This window comes from Podarcis gaigeae (assembly GCF_964106915.1).
Source record: "Podarcis gaigeae genome assembly, chromosome: 4".
NCBI classification, from domain to species: domain Eukaryota; kingdom Metazoa; phylum Chordata; class Lepidosauria; order Squamata; family Lacertidae; genus Podarcis; species Podarcis gaigeae.
Window position 1 is genome coordinate 41,126,446 of NC_139677.1, and position 23,263 is coordinate 41,149,708.

Here is a 23,263-nt window from a genome sequence, read left to right on the forward strand (position 1 = left end):
CATCAGGTTGCAAGATTTAGCCTTGGACCATGCTGGTGGTTGAGGCCGAAAGGAATTGGTGTCTTCACCATATGGAGAGCAGCAGGTTGAGCAAGGCAGGTCTAGATTCTGATCCAGTTGCTCTTCTTTTAATGTTGACTTGTCAACTGGAACTGGTTAAGCTGTTGTAGATTTTTACCTCATCATATTCAAGAATAAAGGGAACCGGAGCAGATGGAGAAGCTGAATTCCACATACGAACTGAACTAGTCAGTCAAATCCTCGGATGAAAACATCTAGTATTTATTGCCCTTCTATACAGCTATTACACCATAGGTAGGCCCGGGGGCCAGATCTGGCCCAATCGCCGCCTAAATCAGGCCTGCGGAAGGTCCAAGAATCAGCGTGTTTTTACATGAGTACACTGTGTGCTTTTATTTAAAAAGCATCTCTGGGTTATTTTTGGGGCACAGGAATTTGTTCATTCCCCCCACCTAAAATATAGTCTGGCCCCCCACAAGGTCTGAGGTACAGTGGACTGGCCCCCTGCTGAAAAAGTTTGCTGACCGCTGTATTACACAGCCAAAGTTGACCACCAGTAACTTCAAAAATGCTGCAGCATCTAATGCTTACACATAATTAAATAGCCTCAAGCCCTACCCTCACCAGTCACTATAGAATATTTCTTACTGCAAACATCTTCCCTTACTGTATCCCAGAAGGAACCACAGCAGGCTTCTGCTGGGAAGGGAGCTTTGTTCTTGCTTTGTTTCAGCAGCAAGAAAAACATTTAAAGGGGTTCTGCTCCTACTCAAATAGACAAAATGAGCACTGCTGCAAGGATGGAGACCCAGACCGACACACCTCTATGCCATCTAGCAACAAGAAGGGGCTTTCCCCTTTCGTCTCTTGTCAGTGTGTGCACTGCATCCACACAATATACTGTAGCAGTAGGGTACATTGCCCCCACCACTCAATAGAATGCAGCTTCTAGCTCTACCCATTCATTTGTGTAATTAACGTGCAGTTATTTCTCTTTTGTAACAGATCCAGCCATCTTTTCCATTAAAAGTAATATGTAGCCACAATTTGTGAGTAATTTGCATTGTCCCCCTTTGCTGCAAAATTTCGTTTCTGGTCATCACCGCACCCCATGGTATCCTCACAACCACCCTGTAATGCAGGTTTTGTTTCCTGTTCCACATACAAAATATCAGAATACCCTGCATCTAAGGCACTATGCAAAAGTGCATTCGTTTGCACTTCTAGAGGTATGTAAACCATATTTGTTTGTTTCAGTTTTATGCAGCACAATTAAAAGAATTTTAGTTGATCCACTAGACATCCAAAAGATAAATCATAATGCCAAAGGAATTATGCAGTACTGTCCTATAGAAGTGAAGTAAATGACGGCCACTAACAATTTTTTCCAAGATCTAGAACGTGAAAAGGAAGACAAACTCTGTTCACCAAGGACAGAAGAGGCAACATGTTTTAAGCTTAAGTAATGTAGATCAGAGGTTAATAATTGAGGGGGGAAAATTTAACCATAAGAACAGTTCAGCAATGGAAGATCCTACTGAGGAAAACTAGCATGCTTCAGACACAAACCGATATAGCCTATTTCACTGGGAGGCAGAAGATTAGATTCATAGTCCATAACGCATCTACTATGGAGTTATGTGGCATGTGAGAGAAATGTCATGACTGCCTCAATTGCAGTGGTTAGTGATAACATTTATTATTTTATCCTTACCTTAGATTTAGCAGTATTGCTTTCCTGTGTACCTCCCCAGTATATTTTTAGTGGTCTGTCATCTCCTGGCAACAGCTATTTTTTCTTGCCTTCAGTTGCTATGGAGCTGAATAACTATGCTCTTTGGGAGATTTATTGCTACCCTTGTTTTCCTTCTCTCTGTTGAACTAGAATATACATTTTGGGGGGAATATATGCTGAATCCCTAACAGCAGCAGACTTCTGGTGGAAGTGTTGCAAATTCCCCCAACCCTCCCAACAAATTTCATAACTATATGCTGTATATAAAAACAGCCCCAATCCAAAAGATGTTTTGCTTGAAGTGGACTCTCCAAATTCACTTCAAATTTTGAGTTTTGCCAGGCACTCTTACCTCCTTGCAGGCTGAATTGGCATGCGCTCCTAGCTCTGATGTTATTAAAGTTATCACTGCAATTGCTTCACAGAGTAAGAAAATTGGTTTTGTACTTACACTTCAGATAACAAAGCATGGTCAGTAACATTTGTGGAAAAACGCTGTTCGAGGATCGATACGGTCCCAGCGAGAGCCACATGACCGCAGCCGCAGAACAATGCTACCCCAGAGAAGCAGAGAATAGTTGCCACAAGGGAAGCATATGGAACTCCTCCCAGGCACTTAATGCAACATTCAAAGCAACCTAAGCAGAAAAGAAAAAAAAGGGGGGGACACAAAGACAACATTATTTAAGTACAAGAGCAAGTTATGAGAACAACATCATTTGGACTTCATGTGGTAAAACTGGTAAGAACAATTAGCAAAGTTACTTGTTCAAAGCTAATGGGTTGCACTTCCTACTTTCATCAGATGACCTTCCTCTTTACGTCTGTCGCCTCAAAGTACAAGAGTGACAGCACCCCAGATTCTATGAAAATCAAAGGCTGCAGATGAAGCAAGGTTGTGCAGGATGCTTTAGAAAAGAGTGTGTGTTCTCCACCGACACATCAAATTAACACTTCTATTTTAAGCACAGACAACAAAAATAAAACTTTGAAACTGAGTGCACTACACTGTCCTTTCAGACATCTTTTCAGGGCGATGGGAGCCAGAAGCCCTCTAGTTAAAAGTCTCATCTGAGCCACAAATTCATTTGACAGCCTTAAGTAATCCACCCACACTTGGTAGCTTTATAAAACCTCAGGCCCCATTTGACAGCACACTGGTTCACCCAACATGGATGTTTAAAAGTTTACTGGTGTGTGATGTACTCAAAAGGTTCTATATAAACACAGCTGAAAAGTTTGTGCTTTCTCTGAAGAACATACAGATATGTTCAAATACAGAACATCCCAAGCTTGTTAATTGACATTAGGGATGGAGAATCTGTGGACGACAGTTCCCATCATCTCAGGCCAGAATTGTATCTGGAGGGCAGCAAATTCTCCCTTAGAAGCACTACTGGTGCCCTTCCACTTTAGTAAATGCCTAAAAGACTGATTATGGAAAATGTGTGGCCCTTCAGGATGATCTTGAAATAGGGTGGCTTGCAACAGTTGTTTCAAATGCAAGGTAAGCACCACCTGTTCCACTTACGCGTTTGCCTCCAAGCTCCCATCAGGAATTCAGGGCAACCAGGGTGCTAGGTGCTGACAAGAGAGAAACATTCCTTTCTGTGCCAGACCAGCAGCCCCAGTGTGAATGGGTATTGGTGGGAGGGGGCAGTCCTGTGTAGAAAGGTAGTGTTATGTGGCGGGGGTTGGAGAATCAGAGTATTGGGAGAAAACTGCTTCATGTACCAAAGTCTCAGATTAAATGCAGATTGGCTTGGAATAAGCCAAGCACCATCCTGAGTCTATTTTATTTTTTTAAAATTTAAAAGTTGGCTTATCCAAGCCAATTTAAGGAGAACTGGGGAGGCAAGAGATGCACTCATAAGTACAACTCTGATGTATATATTATTTGCTACCCACCAAAAGCAAACATTACATGATGTCTTTGTACAGGTACACAGAAATTATTATAGTTGGGCACATCCATAGAGCAATAAAGTCCATGCAGCAGTTAAAGAAGAAGAAGTCTTGTAGCACCTTAAAAAGCTAACAAATGTATTGTGGCATAGGTTTTCATGGTCTGCTTCATCAGATGCTTGAAGTGTCATCTTAAATTGGCAAGCATATATGCACATTGGGAGAGAGATGTCAGAGGAGGAAGGAACAGTCAGGTTCCATTCCTTTCCCCTTTTTGCATGGGTCTCCTGTCCTCAGTCCACTCTGTTTCAAGCATGGTATACAAATGTATAAAAGAAAAATGTTTATTGTGTAGCTTTTTCGTGTGAAAAATGTTTTTAAAAGTAAAATATTGTTTGGGCTTTAAAATAGATAAATAAAATAAGAGTGTCTGTCACAAAATAGCTGTTATGGGGTGGCATAACACAAAACTAGAGAGACAGTCACCCCTGACAACCTTATGCTTACAGTGGGAAGTCAGCTTTGTCCTGGTACCCATTGTGCAGATGTCACACACACACACACACACACAGAGAGAGAGAGAGAGAGAGAGAGAGAGAGAGAGATATTAATCGTAACAGTACCATAAAAAGTATAGAAGGCAACCTCATTACACTATCATTTCACAGAAATAACTTGCTTTTCAGAAGGGCTCAAGACTTTTTTCTTTCTTTTTTAATGAAAGCTCAGAGTTTGGGGCACCTGTCCCAGGACACCAGTTAAAGCCTTAACAGGCATCATGGGCACCAGACTGAGGACACCTGTCCTAGCAACTCCAAGCAGCTATTACCAGTTGGAAAAAAGAAAAAATGTACAAGGCAGCTGACTCAAACTACCTCACAGAACTTCATTGGGGTGGGTGGGTTCAAAGAAGTAGCTCAACCTGTCTGTACATTAACCTATGAAGGTGAAAGACCAGGTGAGTTTGCTCAAGATACAGACCTCCAAGATTTCTCCAGCGCCCCTCGTGTCAGAGGAAAATGATGTGTATAAAGAACTGTGAAGGCTAGCTTGAAAACAAAATAGTTAACACTATTTTGCACTATATCACAGCAATGGTGATAACAAACATCCTGGCATTGACAAGCTAATTGACACATGAATTGCAATAAAACAGTTCAAGCCGTATTTCAAGCCATAACTGAATTGCCTCATAAATTGTAATTCAGCACACTAGAGTTTCCCACTGAAGCTGCTTTGTTTAATTAGGGCCAGTTACAGAGTATCCTGAGAGGCAGAAAAGTTATCCCACAGGCTTTTTGCAATTGCCATTTATGATATATTTGTGTCCCTTTGTTGCTTTGCAGAGACAGGCCTGCTGGTTCCATGTAGAATGCAGAAGACCACACTGGCAGATGTTACATTGGACAATGAGGGGGTTAATAAATTCCTGGAGTTGCGGCTGACAGTATGAGATCCTGTAGCTCAAGTCCCCCCCCCCCCCCCAGGGTCTGCTTCTAACAGGTCTTAGATGGAGGTGTCCACCCAAGGCTTGTGAGAAGAAAGAATCATTGTCCAGATTAAGCTGTAGATTACTGAGGACACATCAGTAGACTCATCCAAAGCTTGCTGTGACATGTTTGTGAGGAACTCGGAAGTTAAAATTGCTTGCATAAACCAGGATTTGAATTCCATCTTTTGGAAGAGGTGATTCTAGTGAGGTGTCTGGTGATGTTGGGGGAGCTTCAGTTGTTGTAATCAGAGATCATGGGTAAGGTAGTTGAAGGTCAGTTTCCATCAACTACCTGTGTCTTGAATCCTTGCCTTTCCTGATTTCTAAAATTGGGCAGGGAGGGGATTGTTGGTTGGGCTTCAAGAAGAAGTTGGTCCCAGGTATTCTGAAGGTGGTGGTAGTAACACTACTCCTGAAGAAATTGTGGATAACTATGAAGTGACAGGGATTAGTGGCTAGATGCACTATAGCAATATTAGAGGTGATACTCTCAGTGATATCTTTGTGGGTATAACGGCCTCAGCAGCCATAGTAGCTGGAATGGTGAACTCTGGGAGATTTTCAATGGGTTGCTATTTCCTCAGGATATTGATATTATCCTGTAAGAAACTTGGGAGTACTGGTCACACACAGTTTTGAGTACATGCATGTGTTCACTTTTCATGGGTGATGTGCATACTTTTCACAGCTAAAAGACAGAAGCCATGGTGCAGCATATACCTCTGTGCACAATATCAAGACTTGCCTGAATTTTATTTTCTGTAGAGTATATCTGTGGCGCGCTTAAACTAGTAACACATCTAATCTAGATAAATAGATGTTTGTTATGCTTTTAACTCTGAATTTCATGACATAAAATATTTTCTTTGCTGAAAAATGGTTTATCTGCTGGTCTCATTCTGAAACAAACATAACCACACAATATTAATCATGTTGGCGTGGAAGAAACTAAATGGCAACAGGAGGACAAACAGGAAACATTTAAGAATGGCCATATTAACAGAGTCAAAGAGATGAACTACTCTTGTCTTTATATAAATTCCACTTTTTGAAAAGAGGAAAACCTTAACATCCCTTACAAAATATGGTGTAAGATGTTAAAAACAGAATTTAAAAGTATGCCAGGCATATCCAATACTACCCTAACACACCAGAGTAAAGTAGTTTAAATATAAATTGTACAGATACACACATCAATGCAACTCACTTTCAATGGCCATTTTGTCTAAAGCATCACTAGAACCTTTTGTGCAGTTCAGAATAAAAACAATTTTTTGTCCTCAGGCTTGTGAGCAGCAGTTGCCATGGAAGCAGGTTAATAACAGCTCAGTGATTTGCCCAGAGCTAACGGTGAACCTGGCTGCAGATTTAACACACTCACAAAAGGAGGCCAACTAAAAAAAAAGAGAGAGGACTGAAAGTATTCTCTGGAGAAGGGTATAAAATGAAAGTAGATGTGTGCACACACACATGCACACACATTTTTAAAATAAGGAATACAAATAGAAGAAAAAGAACAGGAACCAACTATGGTGCATAAAGCACTGGGAAAAACTCATGCTTTTCGAGCACGGGCAACCCCTGCACAAAGGGGTGCTGTCAATAGTATAAAACCCATACTTGGAGGTGTAAGACTTGTCAGTGTGGCAGCCCCTGTTCTGTGGGACAGTATCCCTGTTGGAATAAAACAGGCAACCGTTATTTGTACTTTACAGAAACCACTGAAGACATTTTTTGTTTCAATAAACTTTACCAGCTGGGTGTATTGTTTAAGAACCTATCTTTTATGTTGTTTGCTGTTTTGACTGTTTTCCAAGCTATTTTTAGTTATGCATGTCACCTGCAGATACATGTGGATTCAAACAATAAATAAAAGTGATCCTGCACTATCGCCACCTACGTGCTGTCTTAAGATGACTAGTGCAGTGAGTCTGGTCTCAAACACTACCTATACTGGCACTTAGTAGAGCAGGGTATAAATAAATTGTCATTATTTATCATTGTATCAACAGAATAAAATGCAGAATGGATTCCCGCATTCACCTACATACACACAGCCAAGTATTTATGGATCATCCTTTACAAAGTGGGCAAAGCAACTTGCCCATACTCACCTTATTACCCAAAGCAACAAACATTGTTCAGGAGAGGGTGGCTAGCCTGTGACTCTCCAGATACAGCTGCTGGATTGTTTGCAATTTTGGTTGTCTGCTTGTGTGTGTGTTTTCGGTTTGTTTTTGTAATTGTTTGTTTTCTTATTATTTTTTGTCAGGATTTAGATATTATAATATTATGCACCCCTCTGGGAACCTTTGGGTCCAAGGGCAGAATGCAAATTCCACAAATATATAAATGCAACTCTCATAATCCCTGATGGGATGTTGGCTTTTCTGGCTGAAGTCAATGGGAGTTGGAAGCCCAACAGCATTAGGGGGACCAAAAGTTACAGCCATTGGCTGTAAAGAGATTTGCCTTCCCAATTCACAGTTACACGGAGAACTATTCGGATGCTCTAAGCCACTATGGGTTGATTAGCATGTCAATGAGAGTTCTAAACACCTCAGTCAAGATTGCTGCCCACCTCCACTGGGAAAACCTTGAGTTATGCTCTTGACATTTTCCAAATGTATAAGAGCATTCAACAGATAACTACCACACATCAAAACCATAAATGTACTGCCACACCAGAACAATCCCACCATCTATGGTTTTATTTAATTTTTTTTTTAAAAAGTTTGCAACATTCCTGCAGGTTAAGAAGGTCTTAAAAATTCAAGAGTAAACAAAGCTTACTCTAACCAACAAATGGTTGGCCCTGAATTAATAGAAATACTGAGTTTTGAAGTTCTAACTCTTGTTTCACAAGCTCCAATATAAATCTACAGTTTACCATATTATGTGAAATGGTTTGTAGATTCTGTGGAACAGTGTATTAAACTACTGGCAGACCTTCAAACAGCTGGGAAAGGAGCTTTTCTGTAAGTTTAAATGAGAAGCTAGCCTGGCCCTTGCCCTTGCCCCTTATGGAACACTATCTCTAGCCATGTATAAAATGTAATGCTTTAACTAGAAGTCTCTGTATTAAATAAAATAAATACTGTGAGCATGTGAATAAATGCTCTGCAGGGGTTTCAGGCTGGAGAAACTTCCAACTTTACAACATGTTGAGGCCTAGCAGGAGGTGGCCTCAGGATGACTGAACCTCTCTTATTCTTCCCATCCCCTGAATCCCTTGCCTTCAATACACTTGCCAACTCAGCTCTTCAATTTTGTACCCAAGGATTAAGCCCTGTTCCTTCATCATTCCCAAATAATTGGTGCAGAACGGTTTGTGGCAGTATATGCAGAAAGACACTCAGAGGCAAAGGTAAAACAAGCAGTTTGTAACAGCCATCGAGAACCAGCTGGGCATTCATTATCAGTTTGCTTTAAGCTATTTTTAAAATTGTATTTTTAAATGGCTGCAACCTGCCCTGGGACCTTATGGTGAAGGGCAGATAAGAAACTGAATGCATAACAAATAATAAGCAATATTTTTCTGGTTTTGAGCTATGCTGTCAAACAACTTTGCCAGAAAGGGAGAACATGGGAAGGGCATCCTATATTATGAGTAAGTTTCGAACACTGATCTGGGGTAGCAAGTTCATTCAAGGTGACAAATGAAGGATAATGGTTGGAGAAAAATAAACACAGTACTATACAGTTACGGTCCTCATGACAAAACTAGCATGATTAATTGTAGGCTGGGGAAGTTGGAAATCAGAAGTGATTCCTCACCATATACCTAAAGAAAATTTGTCCAGAAACATAGGTGCTGCTTACAACAGTGGCCACAGAAGATGACTGCTTCATATTGGTGGACACATACCAATTCATTTAGATTTTCAAGCTTGTTGCAGGCCAAAGTTGTTGCATTTATCAGCTGTACACCTTCAAAACCAGTCATACCCATCTTTCCATTTTGATAGCAGCAATAATGCTTCTCTGCTGTCTCAAATCATGATAACGGGATCCTTCTTACAAACAGTGAAGCAGCAAACAATGAGCTACATGCTTTTCCTATTTAACCTTTTCAGATAAATTTAGTGTGCCATGAAGCTGGCAGCTGATGACAAAGAGGGTTCTGTTATAATAAGCTGAGAGAGAGAAGGACCTAGACTGGCCTGTAAAATGGAAGAAGCTGATCTAATGTTTGACATCAACACTGATTCAAGTCTAGCTGGTTTAGATCATCAAAAGTGCTCAAAATACAGGACTTGAGACAACATAAGCAAGAAGAGACCTCTTGATCCATTCGCTTGAGATGAAAGTAGGACAATGTTACCCCTTCTGGGGTGGCAAGGCAAAGCTGAATAAGCCCTTCTGTGTTGTGTTTGAAAAGGTTAAATTATTTTGCAACACAAGGTACTGCGAAACATCAGGAGGAAATTTGCTGGTCAATTATCTTCCAACAAATTTATGTTTTCTGACATACTCCTTTCAAAAGGAACTTCAAAGCTGCAGGTTTACTGTATTTTATAGAGCTCCCAAATGTTTATCTAAAGAACAGTAAATTCAACAGCATACCCCGTTGCTATGGTTAGTTTGATCATCAGGAAATTAAGGATTTTGGGCCCCAAAGCACTGAAAGGTATGGGCCCCTAACTCGCTACCCATAACATACGGAAATGATTTGCGAAGCCTCTCAAGCAGTTCTGTCCACACAGCTTGCCCCTCTGTCCTAATCACAATACAGTCTCTGGATCCAAACCAAGATCTCACCTCTGTATGGCTTGCTCATTCTATGCCACTCTAATGCCATTTCCTGCTCCTGAACCTCCCTCCTCTGCATAGTATCTTCTTGCATACTCAGTGTTTCCTCACTAAACATGTTCCCCTATTTTGATGCCTTCCTTTCCATTCCTTACAGCCTTTAAAAAAACCAAAAGGGTGGAGATGCCATACCTGGCCAGTCCCACCCAAATTCCCATAACTTTCTCTCTTCCTCTACCATACACATCTCACAAATTCTGTTATTTCTCCCCTCTCATGCTCCCCTTCCTCTCCCTGCCCCAATATACACCCATGCCAGCTTCTAGCCCAATTATCCTCTCCACCATATCCTACAATTCCTGGTGTGCCTCCTATATTGTCCCCTCAGCCACTGTTAACAACTGACCTGTGCCAAACATCCTACCTAGCGTGGGCTACGGCTGTTGCAGCCCTATCTGTACCTTAGGGCAGAAGGGAGATGCATAAATTGGTAGTGAAGCCATTTCATACACTGCCACTTCCAGCACATACATTCAACATGGGTGCTGCTTCCATGGGGCAAAGTAATTGATAGAATAGTTCCATCAGGCATCCAGGTATACTGTGCAAAAAATAATAATGCACATTTCTCTCTTTTAAACTGGAGCTGGGTGGGAGAGAAATAGGAATTGTGTGTTGCTATACATCTATTCAGCCAATAGGTTCCATTTATTATTGCTAATATTGATCTGCCATGCTGTTTGCTAATGCTCTCAGAGCAAAGCCACACAGGAATAAGATACAGAAAACTTAGTAGCAATCCAGAAATATCACTACTTTGTGGAAATAGCTTGAGAAATATGAGAGTTCACTAGTTTACCCACATTTCCTAACTGCTTCTAGGATCAACTGCTAGAGAAGGAAGAAATAATAATAATAATAATAATAATAATTGTTGTTTTTAAGAAAGGAAAGTCAACCCAGAGCATTAGGAAGACGTAGGCTAAGTAATCTGAAAAGCCTTGAGCTGAAAATATTAGTTTCCTGGGCTATACCACATTTTTTTGTTCCTCCACATGAAATATTTCTGCAAGGAGAAAATGGAACAAGTTGCCTTCGGTAAGTTTGTGGCTGGTGAGCCCCCCCCCCCCAAATAGCAGTACTAAGACTTAAGAGAGATATCTTAAGTCCAGGCACCTAGCCCAGGTGCTGGGCTAATATAAATTCCTTCCTTGTGTGCAATTCTACCATTAAAAGGATTCTGCTACCTAATACTTGCTCCAACATATGCAGCGTCCACACACCAGTGACGCATCTATGTCTGTATGGCCTGGAAGGGAGCTGGTTGAGCAACTGATATGCATGCAGAACATCCCAGGTTTAATCCCTGACTAAGGCTGGGAAATATTCCTGTTTTGAACCCTGGAGAGCTTCTGCCTCTGAGTATAGACAAGATGAGCTCATGGTCTGACTCAGTTTAAGGCAGCTTCTTCCTATATTCCACTGGCAAGTAAATGCTGCATGCCTGAGTACTGGTAGGCACATGGGTTAAGAAGCCCTTTAAAAGATGTGACAGCAGGCAGCCTGGAACCCTGGGTGGGCAACTGCTGGAAGTGAACAGAACATCTTGTTTAATCAGGCCACATAACCCCAAACAATGATAATACAGTAGAACATCAAACTTTCTACCCACAGCTCTCAACTTCTTCAAAACACCTAATATTCACAGAACACATGTCCTTTCAGAACCTGCTCCCACCAAAGAGAAATGCTTAAAATTGTGGGTTATCAAACAACAACAAGGTTTCAAATAGCACCAACACTTGAAGGGTTCAGACAACCAGGAACCACACACTAAGAAACTGCATGGCACTAGTAACCACATCTAGTCCATCATTAGCACCTCTCAGTCTTGGTTCCCCAGTGTTGCCCTGTCCTCTGTTTTTCCCCCAGTCATCTATTGAAGTTGTCAGCATGTGACAGCAGCCACACCCTGAAAATGGCTTTGACTGGCCGGCTAAACCAGGTGAGTGTAGCCGATAGGTCTCAAACCCTCAGTGAGTTAGAGACATCCCCTGCATGCAAAGGTAAGTTACGGTGGATTGAGAGGATGAGACCAATAGCAAGTCCAGTGGTCAAGAAGGCGGTTGTAGAGGGAAGTGAGGAGCAAATGAGGGTTAGGGATTAGAGTGGGGCAGCTGGTGTGGCTTGGGGATAGTCTCAGGCCAGATAGAGAATCCTGTTTGAAAGTATATCACTAGAAAAGGGAAACAAAGGGATTGTGGGATTCCTTCTCTCACACATACCTAGGCATTGTATTTTATTATTATTTGCTGTTGGTTGTGTTTGATGGATTAGTCTGCCCTACCCAACTCCAGCCTTCCTAGCAAAGGACACAGAGACCATTCTAAGATCACAACAGTGTGCATTCCGTGACAAAACATCAACGCATCATCACAGAAGCCTCTCCCCCAACTGAAAGAGTAAGGTGAATTAGATCAGGGCTAGCTTCCAATTATATTCATTGCAGAAATTACTAGTATATGTAAGCAACCACTTTTCTGTCTGGGATACCCAACAGATTTCAAGTGCTTCCATATTTGCTTTTATTTTAAAAAGCCTATCAGCTCAGTTCACAATACATGCAATGCCAAACCTGTATTAAGCAATAGCATTAATAAAATAATACAAAACATACATCCATAATATAAAAATCTGCAAAGACTCCCCCCCCCCCACACTTTCTTTTCTTTTTAAAGGATTTCCAATATATTTGAACAGGAGAATTCACTCAGGGGCACTTCATTACATCACTTTTAGAACATGTGAGTGCACTGGGTCTTTTAGGAAAGTCAGACTGTAACATGGGAAGAAATACACCAATCTCTGTCAGTAAGCAAAAACATTCAGAGCAATAAGGTAGAAGATTATCCAGAGGTCAACACAGATAAATGTGTGTGTATTCCCTTTCACAAGCTACACCTTCAAACTCATTAAGGCACAGATGCATTTTAAATTACCTTCAAAATAAATCTGTATTTAAAACTGAGGGGTATTTTGCCAACTTTCCTTACTTTGTAAGGATAGCTGACTATTATGTCAGTGTGGAAAAAATGAAAAATACATTGACATGCAAGCCCTGCGCTCTGTTTCTAATCCATTCAAAAGTTTGTTTTTGAAAGAAGATCAAGGAGAAGATGACTCTGTGATGGAGACAATTTATTTAAGCCTAGCAAGAAACCCATCACATAAAAGAGATTGCTCACATTTGCAACTGAATGTTGAGTCTAAAAGAAAAAAGGAAGGAAATCTTTACAAGCTGAAGAATTTAAGAGACTCTGAATCAACAACTGTGTCAAACATTTTGCAGTCAAGAGCATGCATCTAAAACCACTTCAGAGCTATCTGCATCTGGAATTGGACAGAGCTTGTTCACTGCCTTTGCCTACCATAACATAACATAAAGCAGCTCCTTGCATAGCTGTCAACATTTCCCCTTTTTTAAAAAGGGAAATTCCCTTATTCTGAATAGGATTCCTTGAAAGAAAAGGGAAAAGTTGACAGCTATGGCTCCTTGGAAGCCCATGGACAATAGACATCAATGAAATAAACCAGTTAACAGTGAAAGACTTGGCCTGTATGAGGGGATAATTCACGAAGGGCAGATTCTATACAATCTATGAGTAAAATGTCTACCCTGTTTGCCCAACCTGGTGTAAGAAGAGGTAGAGGGTGCTAGATAGATGGGGGAAGAGAAAGGAGCTACTAGTAGGGAGCCCCCAGATGCCCTGCAAAGATCTGCCTACAGTTTTTCCCACCTGGATCATGGATTGCTCCAGGTATGAAAAGAGGGAGGGCAAATAGGAAATTTGTGCAACTACCCAACCTTAATAATGGTAGGGTTGCCATATCTTTTGGGCCAAAGTTGTTGAATTTTTATTGCAACATCTAAAAAAAGAGAGAGAAGTTGTTGAGCTAATTTTAAGGAAATTTGTCAGAAATCTAGGTTTCCAGCATGGGTTTCCATACGTCCAGATTTTCCCGGTCATTTAAGCGATTTCCGCCTGGACACTGTTTCTGACTGCCATATTCCAGCTATGTCAGGGAAATTCCAGATGTATAGCAGCCCTAACTAATGGGCCTCGACACAATTTCAAAGGCAGATCTAGGGAATCGCCACTGGTTCAGTTGCACTGGGCATGGAGCTTCTAGGATGCTGCAGCAGGAACCCCAACCATGAAATCCAATGGAAGGCTAGCGGCTGGTGGGTGGGGGCAGATTTTGGCATTGGGCAGGCACCACTGAAATTTGAGACACCATGGTCCACCACTGATTCTTTGTTATAAGGAAAGCAAAGGGGAGCCAAATTCCAGTATTAGTTACCATCTATCCCTCCTGCAGTGGCTTTATAAGGTGCAACCCTGCTCCAGAGTATAACACCTACCCAGGGTAAGAACAGTGATTTTTCCCAGCTGTTCCTCTCTGGTTCCTTCCTGAATAGATTTTTTGCCAATTGCCAAAATCCTCTTGCATAGGAGATAAGTACAAAGGTTGGGAGAATGCAAAAGACAGGCTGGGACCCTACTTACTGTCAAGGGTTTCTTACTTCCAATTGTTTTAACAACTGTAACAATGGAAAGGTTGTTTTAATTGGGCTGCTGAAACAAAAAAAAGCTTAGTGGAAAACCAGGTGTGCTTTTTAGTGTGAAAAGGCTGAGAATGAGAGTCCCGTTCTAGTTTATGCTGTTCCCTTTGACTATGTAAACACTTGGCTACTATTGGTAGATGAAAAGAAAAACAAGTATATCTCACAAAACTGAAGTCTGTCCTCCACAATCTAGGATTTCTTTCTTATATCTTTCCAGCTGAGGCAGTGATCCCACATATCTCAAAATGTACCCCAAAGCCATAATCAATAATAAAGCAAGCATTGACTGTGATGGAGCTATTTTTCTAGGCTTAAAAGATCTAGACCATTTGCTTTATATTACTGAGGGAAGAGATAGTTCGCAGATCCGTGTTATTTATCTGCGTCTGATTACTGACATTTCAGTAAAAAAATATCTACTGAACTGTACATCCAGTTGACCGATAGGCTACTGTAGCTTTTAAGCTGCCCAAAAAACAAGACTAAGCACAACAAAACTTCATTAGACGGTCAGTGACACACTGATATCATTTGTCTTTTCGTCTTGCTTTCTCAGATCCAGTTTAAAATTTATCCTTGCTATCTTACTATACATTGCTACTGGTTGCTTAAACTAAGACATTTTCATCCTCCAAGTTAAGGCACTGCTTAGAAATGCTAATAAGTGAGTGAAATAGAAATGCCTTAAATAAAATGAAATAAATAACACGTTTCATGCCAGCCACAAAAAAGTGATTGTAAAATATGAGTGCCATAGCAAATCAGCAGGCAGAGAACTTTATGCATTACTGCTAGGAAGCTTATATTCTGATCTTCAGGCCTGCTTGTCCACTAAGGATGATAAAAGAATTTGGAAGGGGGGAAATTATGAAAGAGCATATGGTGCAAATTAAATATGCAAGTTTGCTTTTAGCAAGGAGGAAGGCCATGGTCAAAAATGCATTCAGATGAGACATTCAAAACCACTATATATTTTAAATATGGAACCTTTCCCAACCTGGTGCCCTGCAGCTGTTGTTGAAATATGGCTCCTATCGTCCATAATTGTTAGCAATGCTGATTGGGACTTATGGGCATTTGAGCCCAACAACAACAATAGGGAGCAGAGTTAGCGCTGGCTGCTATGAAGAATACCTAACTCACAACCTCTCCACAGAAACTACCAGTCACTGAACCAATGGGAAAACAGCCCAAAGAAACAAGTATGAGTGTAAATTAAGTCTAAGGTGTAAATAAAGTCTAAAGTAGGCTATATTACTCCCTTGAGAACCACAGAAGTCAAATGTCTGGACTGCAAAGGATATGTGGAAGACCATTTGACTTCTTGTATATGGGCAGTTTTAAAGATTATTCTGAGCAGCCAGGTAAGTGATGCAAAATATGTCTTTCTCTGAAAAACAGTTCTGAACAAATGCTTTGAAACAGACAACAAAAAAACCTGCCAAGTGAGAATCAGACACATCAACATATATATTTAGGAACATTTTTGCTACAGCTAGGAAAATGACTATTATGGTGCTATCATATTTAAATTCTCCAGTTAAGATATTAGACCCCAGGCTTTTATTTACCTTGAATCCCCAAAGGACTAACATTGCCTCTCAATGCTGGCACATGATGGTACTGGTGTAGCCTTGAATTCCTGTACATCCATTGGTACCTGCCAATTTCCATTTCTGGTCTGGTGATCACTGCCAATTTTAGGTGGTAAAAAGTCAGTGTCTCCAGCAAAGTTCAGTTTTACTTTAAGTACTTTTATTCAATTCAGATTTACCATAAAGAAAGCAGGGAAGGGAGCAAGGATGCAGAAATTTATGCTGAGATTTCGTAACAGAAGCCAGCAACACCCACACACCAATCAGAAGAAGGGGGGGAAATAACTAGCATTAGATTCTAGGGGCTGCAATTATTAGTAGAATTTAGGAAGCCTGCTAGATTCCTCAGAGCACATATAAATTCGTATGTTGACATATCAGCAGCATCCAGTACTCTAGAGCAGCCTCCCCCAACCTAGTTCACTCCACATTTTTTGGATAACATCTCCCATCCGCTGGCTGGCTGGGGCTGATGGGAGTTGGAGGGCACAAAGCTGTTCTCAAGTCATTTTTATGGCATTTCCATCCTTTATCACATGCATTCCTTTTTCCCCTTCTTTACTGGCAGTGAGCCATTCTATAGCTGATAGATTACAGCAACTTTTTCTATCCTAATTGTGGGAAACCACATTTACTATTTTTAACTTTTCACTAAACCCAGCAGAGCAAGATTATCATTCCCAGATGGAGCGAGGGGGGGGGGGGAAATATCAAAGCACCATTTCAACTGTTGCAGTATTAAGCAGTTAGCATCTTGAGAAAACAAGTAGATAAGGCAAAGCTGTAGCATATTGTGCAAAATTGTTCGAGGTTACACTGGCAAGTTCCTTTGATAATTTGATAGCATACTATTTATTAGAGTAATAGAAATTAGGGATGAAGAAATCTCTCTTTTTCATTCTTCCTGTCTTAAATTCAGTTCTTTACCTTTCTGAATCAGTTTAGAAATTCACCAGCACTTTAGTGCAAATTTCTCCTAATAAACACATTTTTGTATGCAGTTTTAATATGCACATTTATGCCAACAATTTCCCTATATGTAATGCATATTTGTATGCTACATTATTTGCAGAAATATATGCATTTTTATGTACGCTTTCCATAACATGCATTTTTGTACACATTGCAAAATTCAGAAAAGTTATGTTTCAGTTCACATATTTGTTTGAGAGCATGAATTAGGTAGCTTCCCATTTAATGCTAACGAAATCAAATTTCTTCTCTATCCTTAATAGCAATGAAATCAACAAAAAAATCATTAAATATTACAAAAAATCTAAATGCTGATTTAGAAGTTAAAAAATAAGCCAAAGTTTTATGCATTATCTTCAGCAAGTCCCCCTCTTCATACTGCTGGAAGTTGTCAAACAATAATCAATAACATGCAGTACTTTATATTCTACTAGGAAGTAACATCTAAGTCTAAGTGCCCTGAATGTTGGGAAGATGCTTTTGATAAACCCCATCAAGGCATTTCATTATCAGGTGTTTTCAGTTGTGGAGAGATCAACACAAGATGGATCCTTTCCTCAAATGCACTGTTGTTCTTTAGTATTTGATTCCATATTCTTAAGACATTAAAATTTTATTAAGGAGCATGCAACAGGTTTTATGGAGAAATGGGACCCAAACTCTCCAAATGGTATTACTTCTGCACAATGTCTGTTCATTACTATGGGGTTTAAGTGGAAATCCCACTCAAATGAAAAAAAGTTGTGAAATCACCAGTGCAGTGTTTATGGAGTATGCTTTAAATATTCTATTCAGGCTTTTCCAAGTCTTCTTGCAAATCGGTCTTGAGTTGGGTTTGGTTTTGAGGCAACTAAACTGCTTCAGATTTCCCTGGAGAATAAAAAGCAAATCAACCCGGTTGCTGCTATATAACCACAAAATTAAAAGTGTGCGGGGGTTTCAATTGGAAGTGAAATCTTTTGCATCTGCACCCATCTCATAAAGCCAATGCTGATCCTGTAAAGAAACTGAGTCCTTGCAGCAAAAATCTAAGGAGTTTAAGCACCATGGACTAAGTTATTTTTGATCCATACACTTTTTATATCTGTCTAAGAAAAAGATCCTCTCTTAGATAGCTAATTATCAACATTTCCTTGAGCATATGTCCATGTTATTCAGCTGTGGCTGTTTCCGCTTAATGCACAATCAGTCTTCTGTCTTTAGGCCCACAATGGATGCCACAGCAGCTGACCATGATCTCAAACAAGAAAATGGAGGGCTGGCTGATCATTTGCAGCATTTTAATTTTTTTTGCATATATGGGTTATGCAGTTGTCTCTCTGTGTGAGCTTTGTAATTATGCTTCTTCAAACTGCTTCCACATTAGAGTCCTTTAGTATTACTGGGGCACTGCTTCTTCACAAATTGCTGGAGGAAGAATCAAAATGGAGGTTCCTCACAGGATTAAAACATAGCACTATGTTAACTAGCATTTCTATCACGCCTGCTCACAAGTAAGTTCCATTCAGCCCTGCCAGCTTTATATATAGTTTATTGCTTACAAGTTCAGCCTCTGTTATTGCTTCCTATTGATCCCAGCTGGGGGTTAGTGAGCAATTACTCCTTGAATAGCCTCTCTGAATTGCCCTGATGTCAGTTTATGTTCCCACCAAAGGGGACACTTTAATTACTTATTTCCTTTCTCTTTTCATTTTTAATAGTGAAATGGTACTTATTCGTTTCTCGACGTGAACAGAAACTAACATTCAGAGCATCTATTCAACGGGCAATTACTCATTAAATCCTTCAGACTGGGATCAACAGGAAGCAATTACACAGGAAGAACCTGAAAAAAGGAAGTGTTTAATTTAAAGGCGCAAAAGCCCTGGAAAAATCTTAATAGTGCTTTGTGTATCCACACTTGACAGGCTGGGGCTGCCATTGCATTGTATTGCAGGAAAATCAGTCATAATTTATCAGATTGTGGGGCAGGAGACATAGGAGGAAAACATGGAGAACACTGCAGTGATCTAACAACAACCTGTGTACTCTCTCTCTCTCTCACACACACACACACACACACACACACACACACACGGAACGGTCAAGCTTTGTTCACTCTCTCTCTCTCTCTCTTTTTTTTTTACAGAACATCCAGATTACGTTCAAAAGTGAGTGAACAGCAGATGATAATCCCAGAGAAAAAGGGCTAACATGGAAGCAACCTGCAGTTCCTTCCCTTTCTTAAAGACACTTATATGGCCCGGAGAATTGTGGTTTTTCCTTGAGGAAACTAGTGACCAGTACAGCACAATTAAGAGGCATTACTCTTCTCTAGATGGGATGGGGTAATCTAAAGTGGAAACACGGTGTACTATTACTTAACCACCCTTGTACAGCTTTATTTTAAACAAATGATTTTTAATATGTTCTTGGCCTGTGGCAGGACATATGGGCAGACTCAGTGCTAACACAAGGCTACACCTGCACCCTTCCATCACTTGCTGGGAAAAGACTCCTGCACCAGAGCAAGAAGATCGTACTAGGTACTTCTACAAACAGGGGTCATGGAAAAGGAAGAGATGAAGGTGCCATTAACACAAACCTGTGCCCCACAGTCCTAGCCCTGCTGGTAGACCAAATTTTGCACCTCTTGGGACCTGTTGCAAGGGCCTCTCTCTCTGTACATAAAGAGTAAATAAATGTCAAGTTTCAACAGCATGCCACAGAGGGTTATGCTGCAACAGCTAAAGCCTTCCATAAGAATATTACTTAGATTATGTAAGCGTATTGACTTCATTAACATTTTCCTTTGCAAATTATTTGAGCCCCTCTGATCCAAGCAATCTCCTCTTGTACGACTGCTTTTCCGGATGCAATCCATGCATGCAGAAAAGCAGCGATGCTTTGGGGAAGCTCAACTCTTATCACCAGGTGATGCCCCAGCATGGCTGACAGATGGCTGACAGCACCAATCACATGTGATGGAAGGGGTATGAATCCTTCTCCTGCCCTCCCAAACAGGTGCTTTGCACTGTCAAAGCAGACAAACACCAGCCATCTGTTTGGCAGAAGTGACCTTCGAGCATAGAAGCATGTGCAGACCACGACTGCACTCTCTAACGTTTGGCCCGTTTCTTTGTTCAGTCACTTCTAGAAGTGTGATCTGTGCATGAATACCCATTTCTACCTATCACCCTTGTTAGACCATGATGGTGCCATTTTTACTGCCACCATTTTTGTCATTCCATGGCTCTGTGCCTACCTACATCATTTCAACTAGGTGCAACCTATCAATCACAGGCTCCTCTGACAGTTGTAGAGAAACAATACATGATAAGTTGAAGTTATAAAGGTAAAGGTAAAGGGACCCCTGACCATTAGGTCCGGTCGTGGCCGACTCTGGGGTTGCGGCGCTCATCTAGATGTACTGGCCGAGGGAGCTGGCGTACAGCTTCCGGGTCATGTGGCCAGCATGACTAAGCCGCTTCTGGCGAACCAGAGCAGTGCACGGAAATGCCGTTTACCTTCCCGCCAGAGCGTTACCTATTTATCTACTTGCACTTTGACGTGCTTTCGAACTGCTAGATTGGCAGGAGCAGGGACCGAGCAATGGGAGCTCACCCGGTCGTGGGGATTCAAACCGCCCACCTTCTGATCGGCAAGTCCTAGGCTCTGTGGTTTAACCCACAGCGCCACCCATGTCCCTTAAAGGTAAAGGGACCCCTGACCATAAGTTGAAGTTATAGCATCCCTCAAATCAAGAATTCTGTGTGAACCTGAATATGACTGGGGAGATGTTCATTTTATTGGAGAGGGCAGATCAAGGTATCCATCAATTTGCACACACGGAGCTGTCCATAAAACTAAAATGAAGTGGCATAGCCTTTGCAGGGCATGGGAGCTGTGTTCATCATCTCTCATATGCCTGTGAATAATTGCTAAACCTGGAAGAACTGGTTTTGATTTATTTATTTATTTTGCCATACTTGTACAAATTATGTAACTAATCCTATTCTCCAAAGATGAGCATTCACCAAGTTTATTAAACACTGTAAGGATCAGGTAAATTTGCAATTTCTACCCCTGATCTAAACCATAGTTTCTGACATATCTGGCTTCCGTGCTGTCACACAATATGCCACAAATCCTAAGTAAGTATTGAAAGCTTAATGAACTTTAAAATACAAGTAACTTTATATGGTGCCAGTGACCTACAGTAAAATGTAAAACACATAGGAAGCCAACAGTATGATTGGGCATGAACAGTATCCTACCTGTGACTGCTGGTGAGCAGAAGTAGCTGGAGTTAATTCAAGGATTCTGCAACATTGAAACTGATCTCAAATATACACACTTAAAAGTGCTTGTACTATGTAAGCCTACAATTTAGACTCCTGAAAACTCTGATTTTATTTCTTTTTTTCACCACCATTTCAGATTTTCGATATTTTTAATGGCAACACACCTTCCGCCTGAAATCTCTCAGCAATTTTTCACAGGAAGGTCAATAGTCAAATGTTGAAGTCCTTCTAATATGCATGTCTTCTCAGAAGTAAGTACCACTAAGTTCAATGGTATAATAACTTCCAACTCCCAAGGAAGTTATTATAGCACTGCAGCCTAAACAGTGCATTTTGTGTGTTCAGGTTTTTCTTGCTTGCTGTAAAAAACAAGCATCATTTCATACATTGCTCAAATATAGCAATTCTTTTGGAATTTGCTTTTTAAATCTACCATAACCTTATAGCCAGTTTGCTCTGGACATCTGCAATAAATCTTGTATGACATGTTTCTCCTGTCCTTTACTTATTGGGATAGTATCCCCGCCCCAAATTAATACAAACATCTTGTCTGTGTTAATATGATGTATCTGGGTGTATTTCCTCCTCCTCTGCTGATATAAAATGGCATTCATTTTACCCATTTATTCCATCTCAGTAAATCCGCCTATCCCCATCCTCACTTTTTGATTTAATTTAATGCCTGCAAGATAAACCCTGTCATTTACAATAATTTATAAACCTTCAGCTTTAAATGCACTCAATCTGTCTTGCAGCCTGTAAAATATCTGCTCAACATTTCCACGGACAATGTTCATAGCCTATTCCTTTGATATTTGATAATCGGAATAAAGCAGCATATTAACAAGAGTGTCACACAGTTTCACCAATTAAAAGAACAGCAAATGCCACAATGGCTTCTCTCCAGAGAAGCCTTAAGGATACTGCAAATCACACTGTGTATTTTTTTGGCTAATCTTTTTCATACAGTTCTAGAGATTTATAGTATAAGACATACTTAGTTCGAAACGTATTTTAATTACACATTCACCAAAAACTAAACGTCAAGGACTCAAGTATTTAAAAACATTTTACAGTACATTAGAATGAAAAATTAGATGCACTATTGCACCACTTCAGATGTAAACCACCATGGGCATATAACCATCATGTTAATGGCACCCAAGTCCCATTGATTTCAATGACACCTAAGTTAGTCATAACTATAATTTCATGTTGATTTCAATGGGACCAAAGTGTAAGTAACTTACTCTGGTATCCAACTTATTCACTCTGTGTGCTAATCTTTACAGCTATGGATTCCTTTCTATGACAGTAGGTTATTGCTGTTCAACAATTCAAGAAAAGCATTATTATTATTTTTTGTAGAAACACTGCTGTGCGTTTCTAGAATGTTACAAAAAGGATGATAGTCCACTGCACTTTTTTTAAAAAAATCAATTGCAGAATTCTTATGGGTGTGGACAGAAGAAGATTTCACTCAAAATGTACCAACAATTATTTCAATCACCTCAACACTTGAATCTTTATTTGCATACAAGGGAATGTTTAAAAAAATCAAAACGATATATTTTAACAGTGACAAGTGTTTCCTTGTTCAATATCTGACATTTCGATAACACACCAACAATTGCTTCATAGAGATGACCAATGAAAAAATATGCTACAATTTAAGACAGGCTTTCTTTTAAATGGACGTAATTATATTTTTTAAAGTCATGTTATTTAGAAAACATTTGCATTACTTAAAAAAAAAATCTAGGGATTCTGATACAGGTTTTAACAGTGTGAAAGGGTTTGTGTATTGAATTTTTTCTCCATATTAAGTTCGCATGGTGTGTCATACACCTGAAAGCAGTACAAAATTCTTATGTGTCTTGT

The 23,263-nt window shown here is 40.3% G+C and overlaps 2 protein-coding genes across 10 annotated transcripts in view; one reads left to right on the forward strand and one right to left on the reverse strand.

Moving 5' to 3' along the window:
- OFD1 (OFD1 centriole and centriolar satellite protein) overlaps nt 1-2,755 on the forward strand; it is a 41,061-nt gene extending 38,306 nt beyond the window's left edge. The window contains exon 24 of the transcript XR_014563098.1: nt 2,562-2,755. The gene's annotated coding sequence lies outside the window, so the exon portion shown is untranslated. The remainder of the gene's footprint in view (nt 1-2,561) is intronic.
- GPM6B (glycoprotein M6B) overlaps nt 1-23,263 on the reverse strand; it is a 106,981-nt gene that overhangs the window by 11,430 nt on the left and 72,288 nt on the right. For 5 of the 9 annotated variants that reach the window (XM_083734545.1, XM_083734542.1, XM_083734541.1 and 2 more), the window contains exons 2-3: nt 16,104-16,223; nt 2,208-2,394 (exon numbers count right to left, since the gene is read on the reverse strand). In XM_083734545.1, the coding sequence (XP_083590671.1) occupies nt 2,208-2,394; nt 16,104-16,223 (307 nt within the window). The remainder of the gene's footprint in view (nt 1-2,207; nt 2,395-16,103; nt 16,224-23,263) is intronic. The other 4 variants (XM_083734549.1, XM_083734547.1, XM_083734548.1 and 1 more) reach the window with 1 other exon arrangement.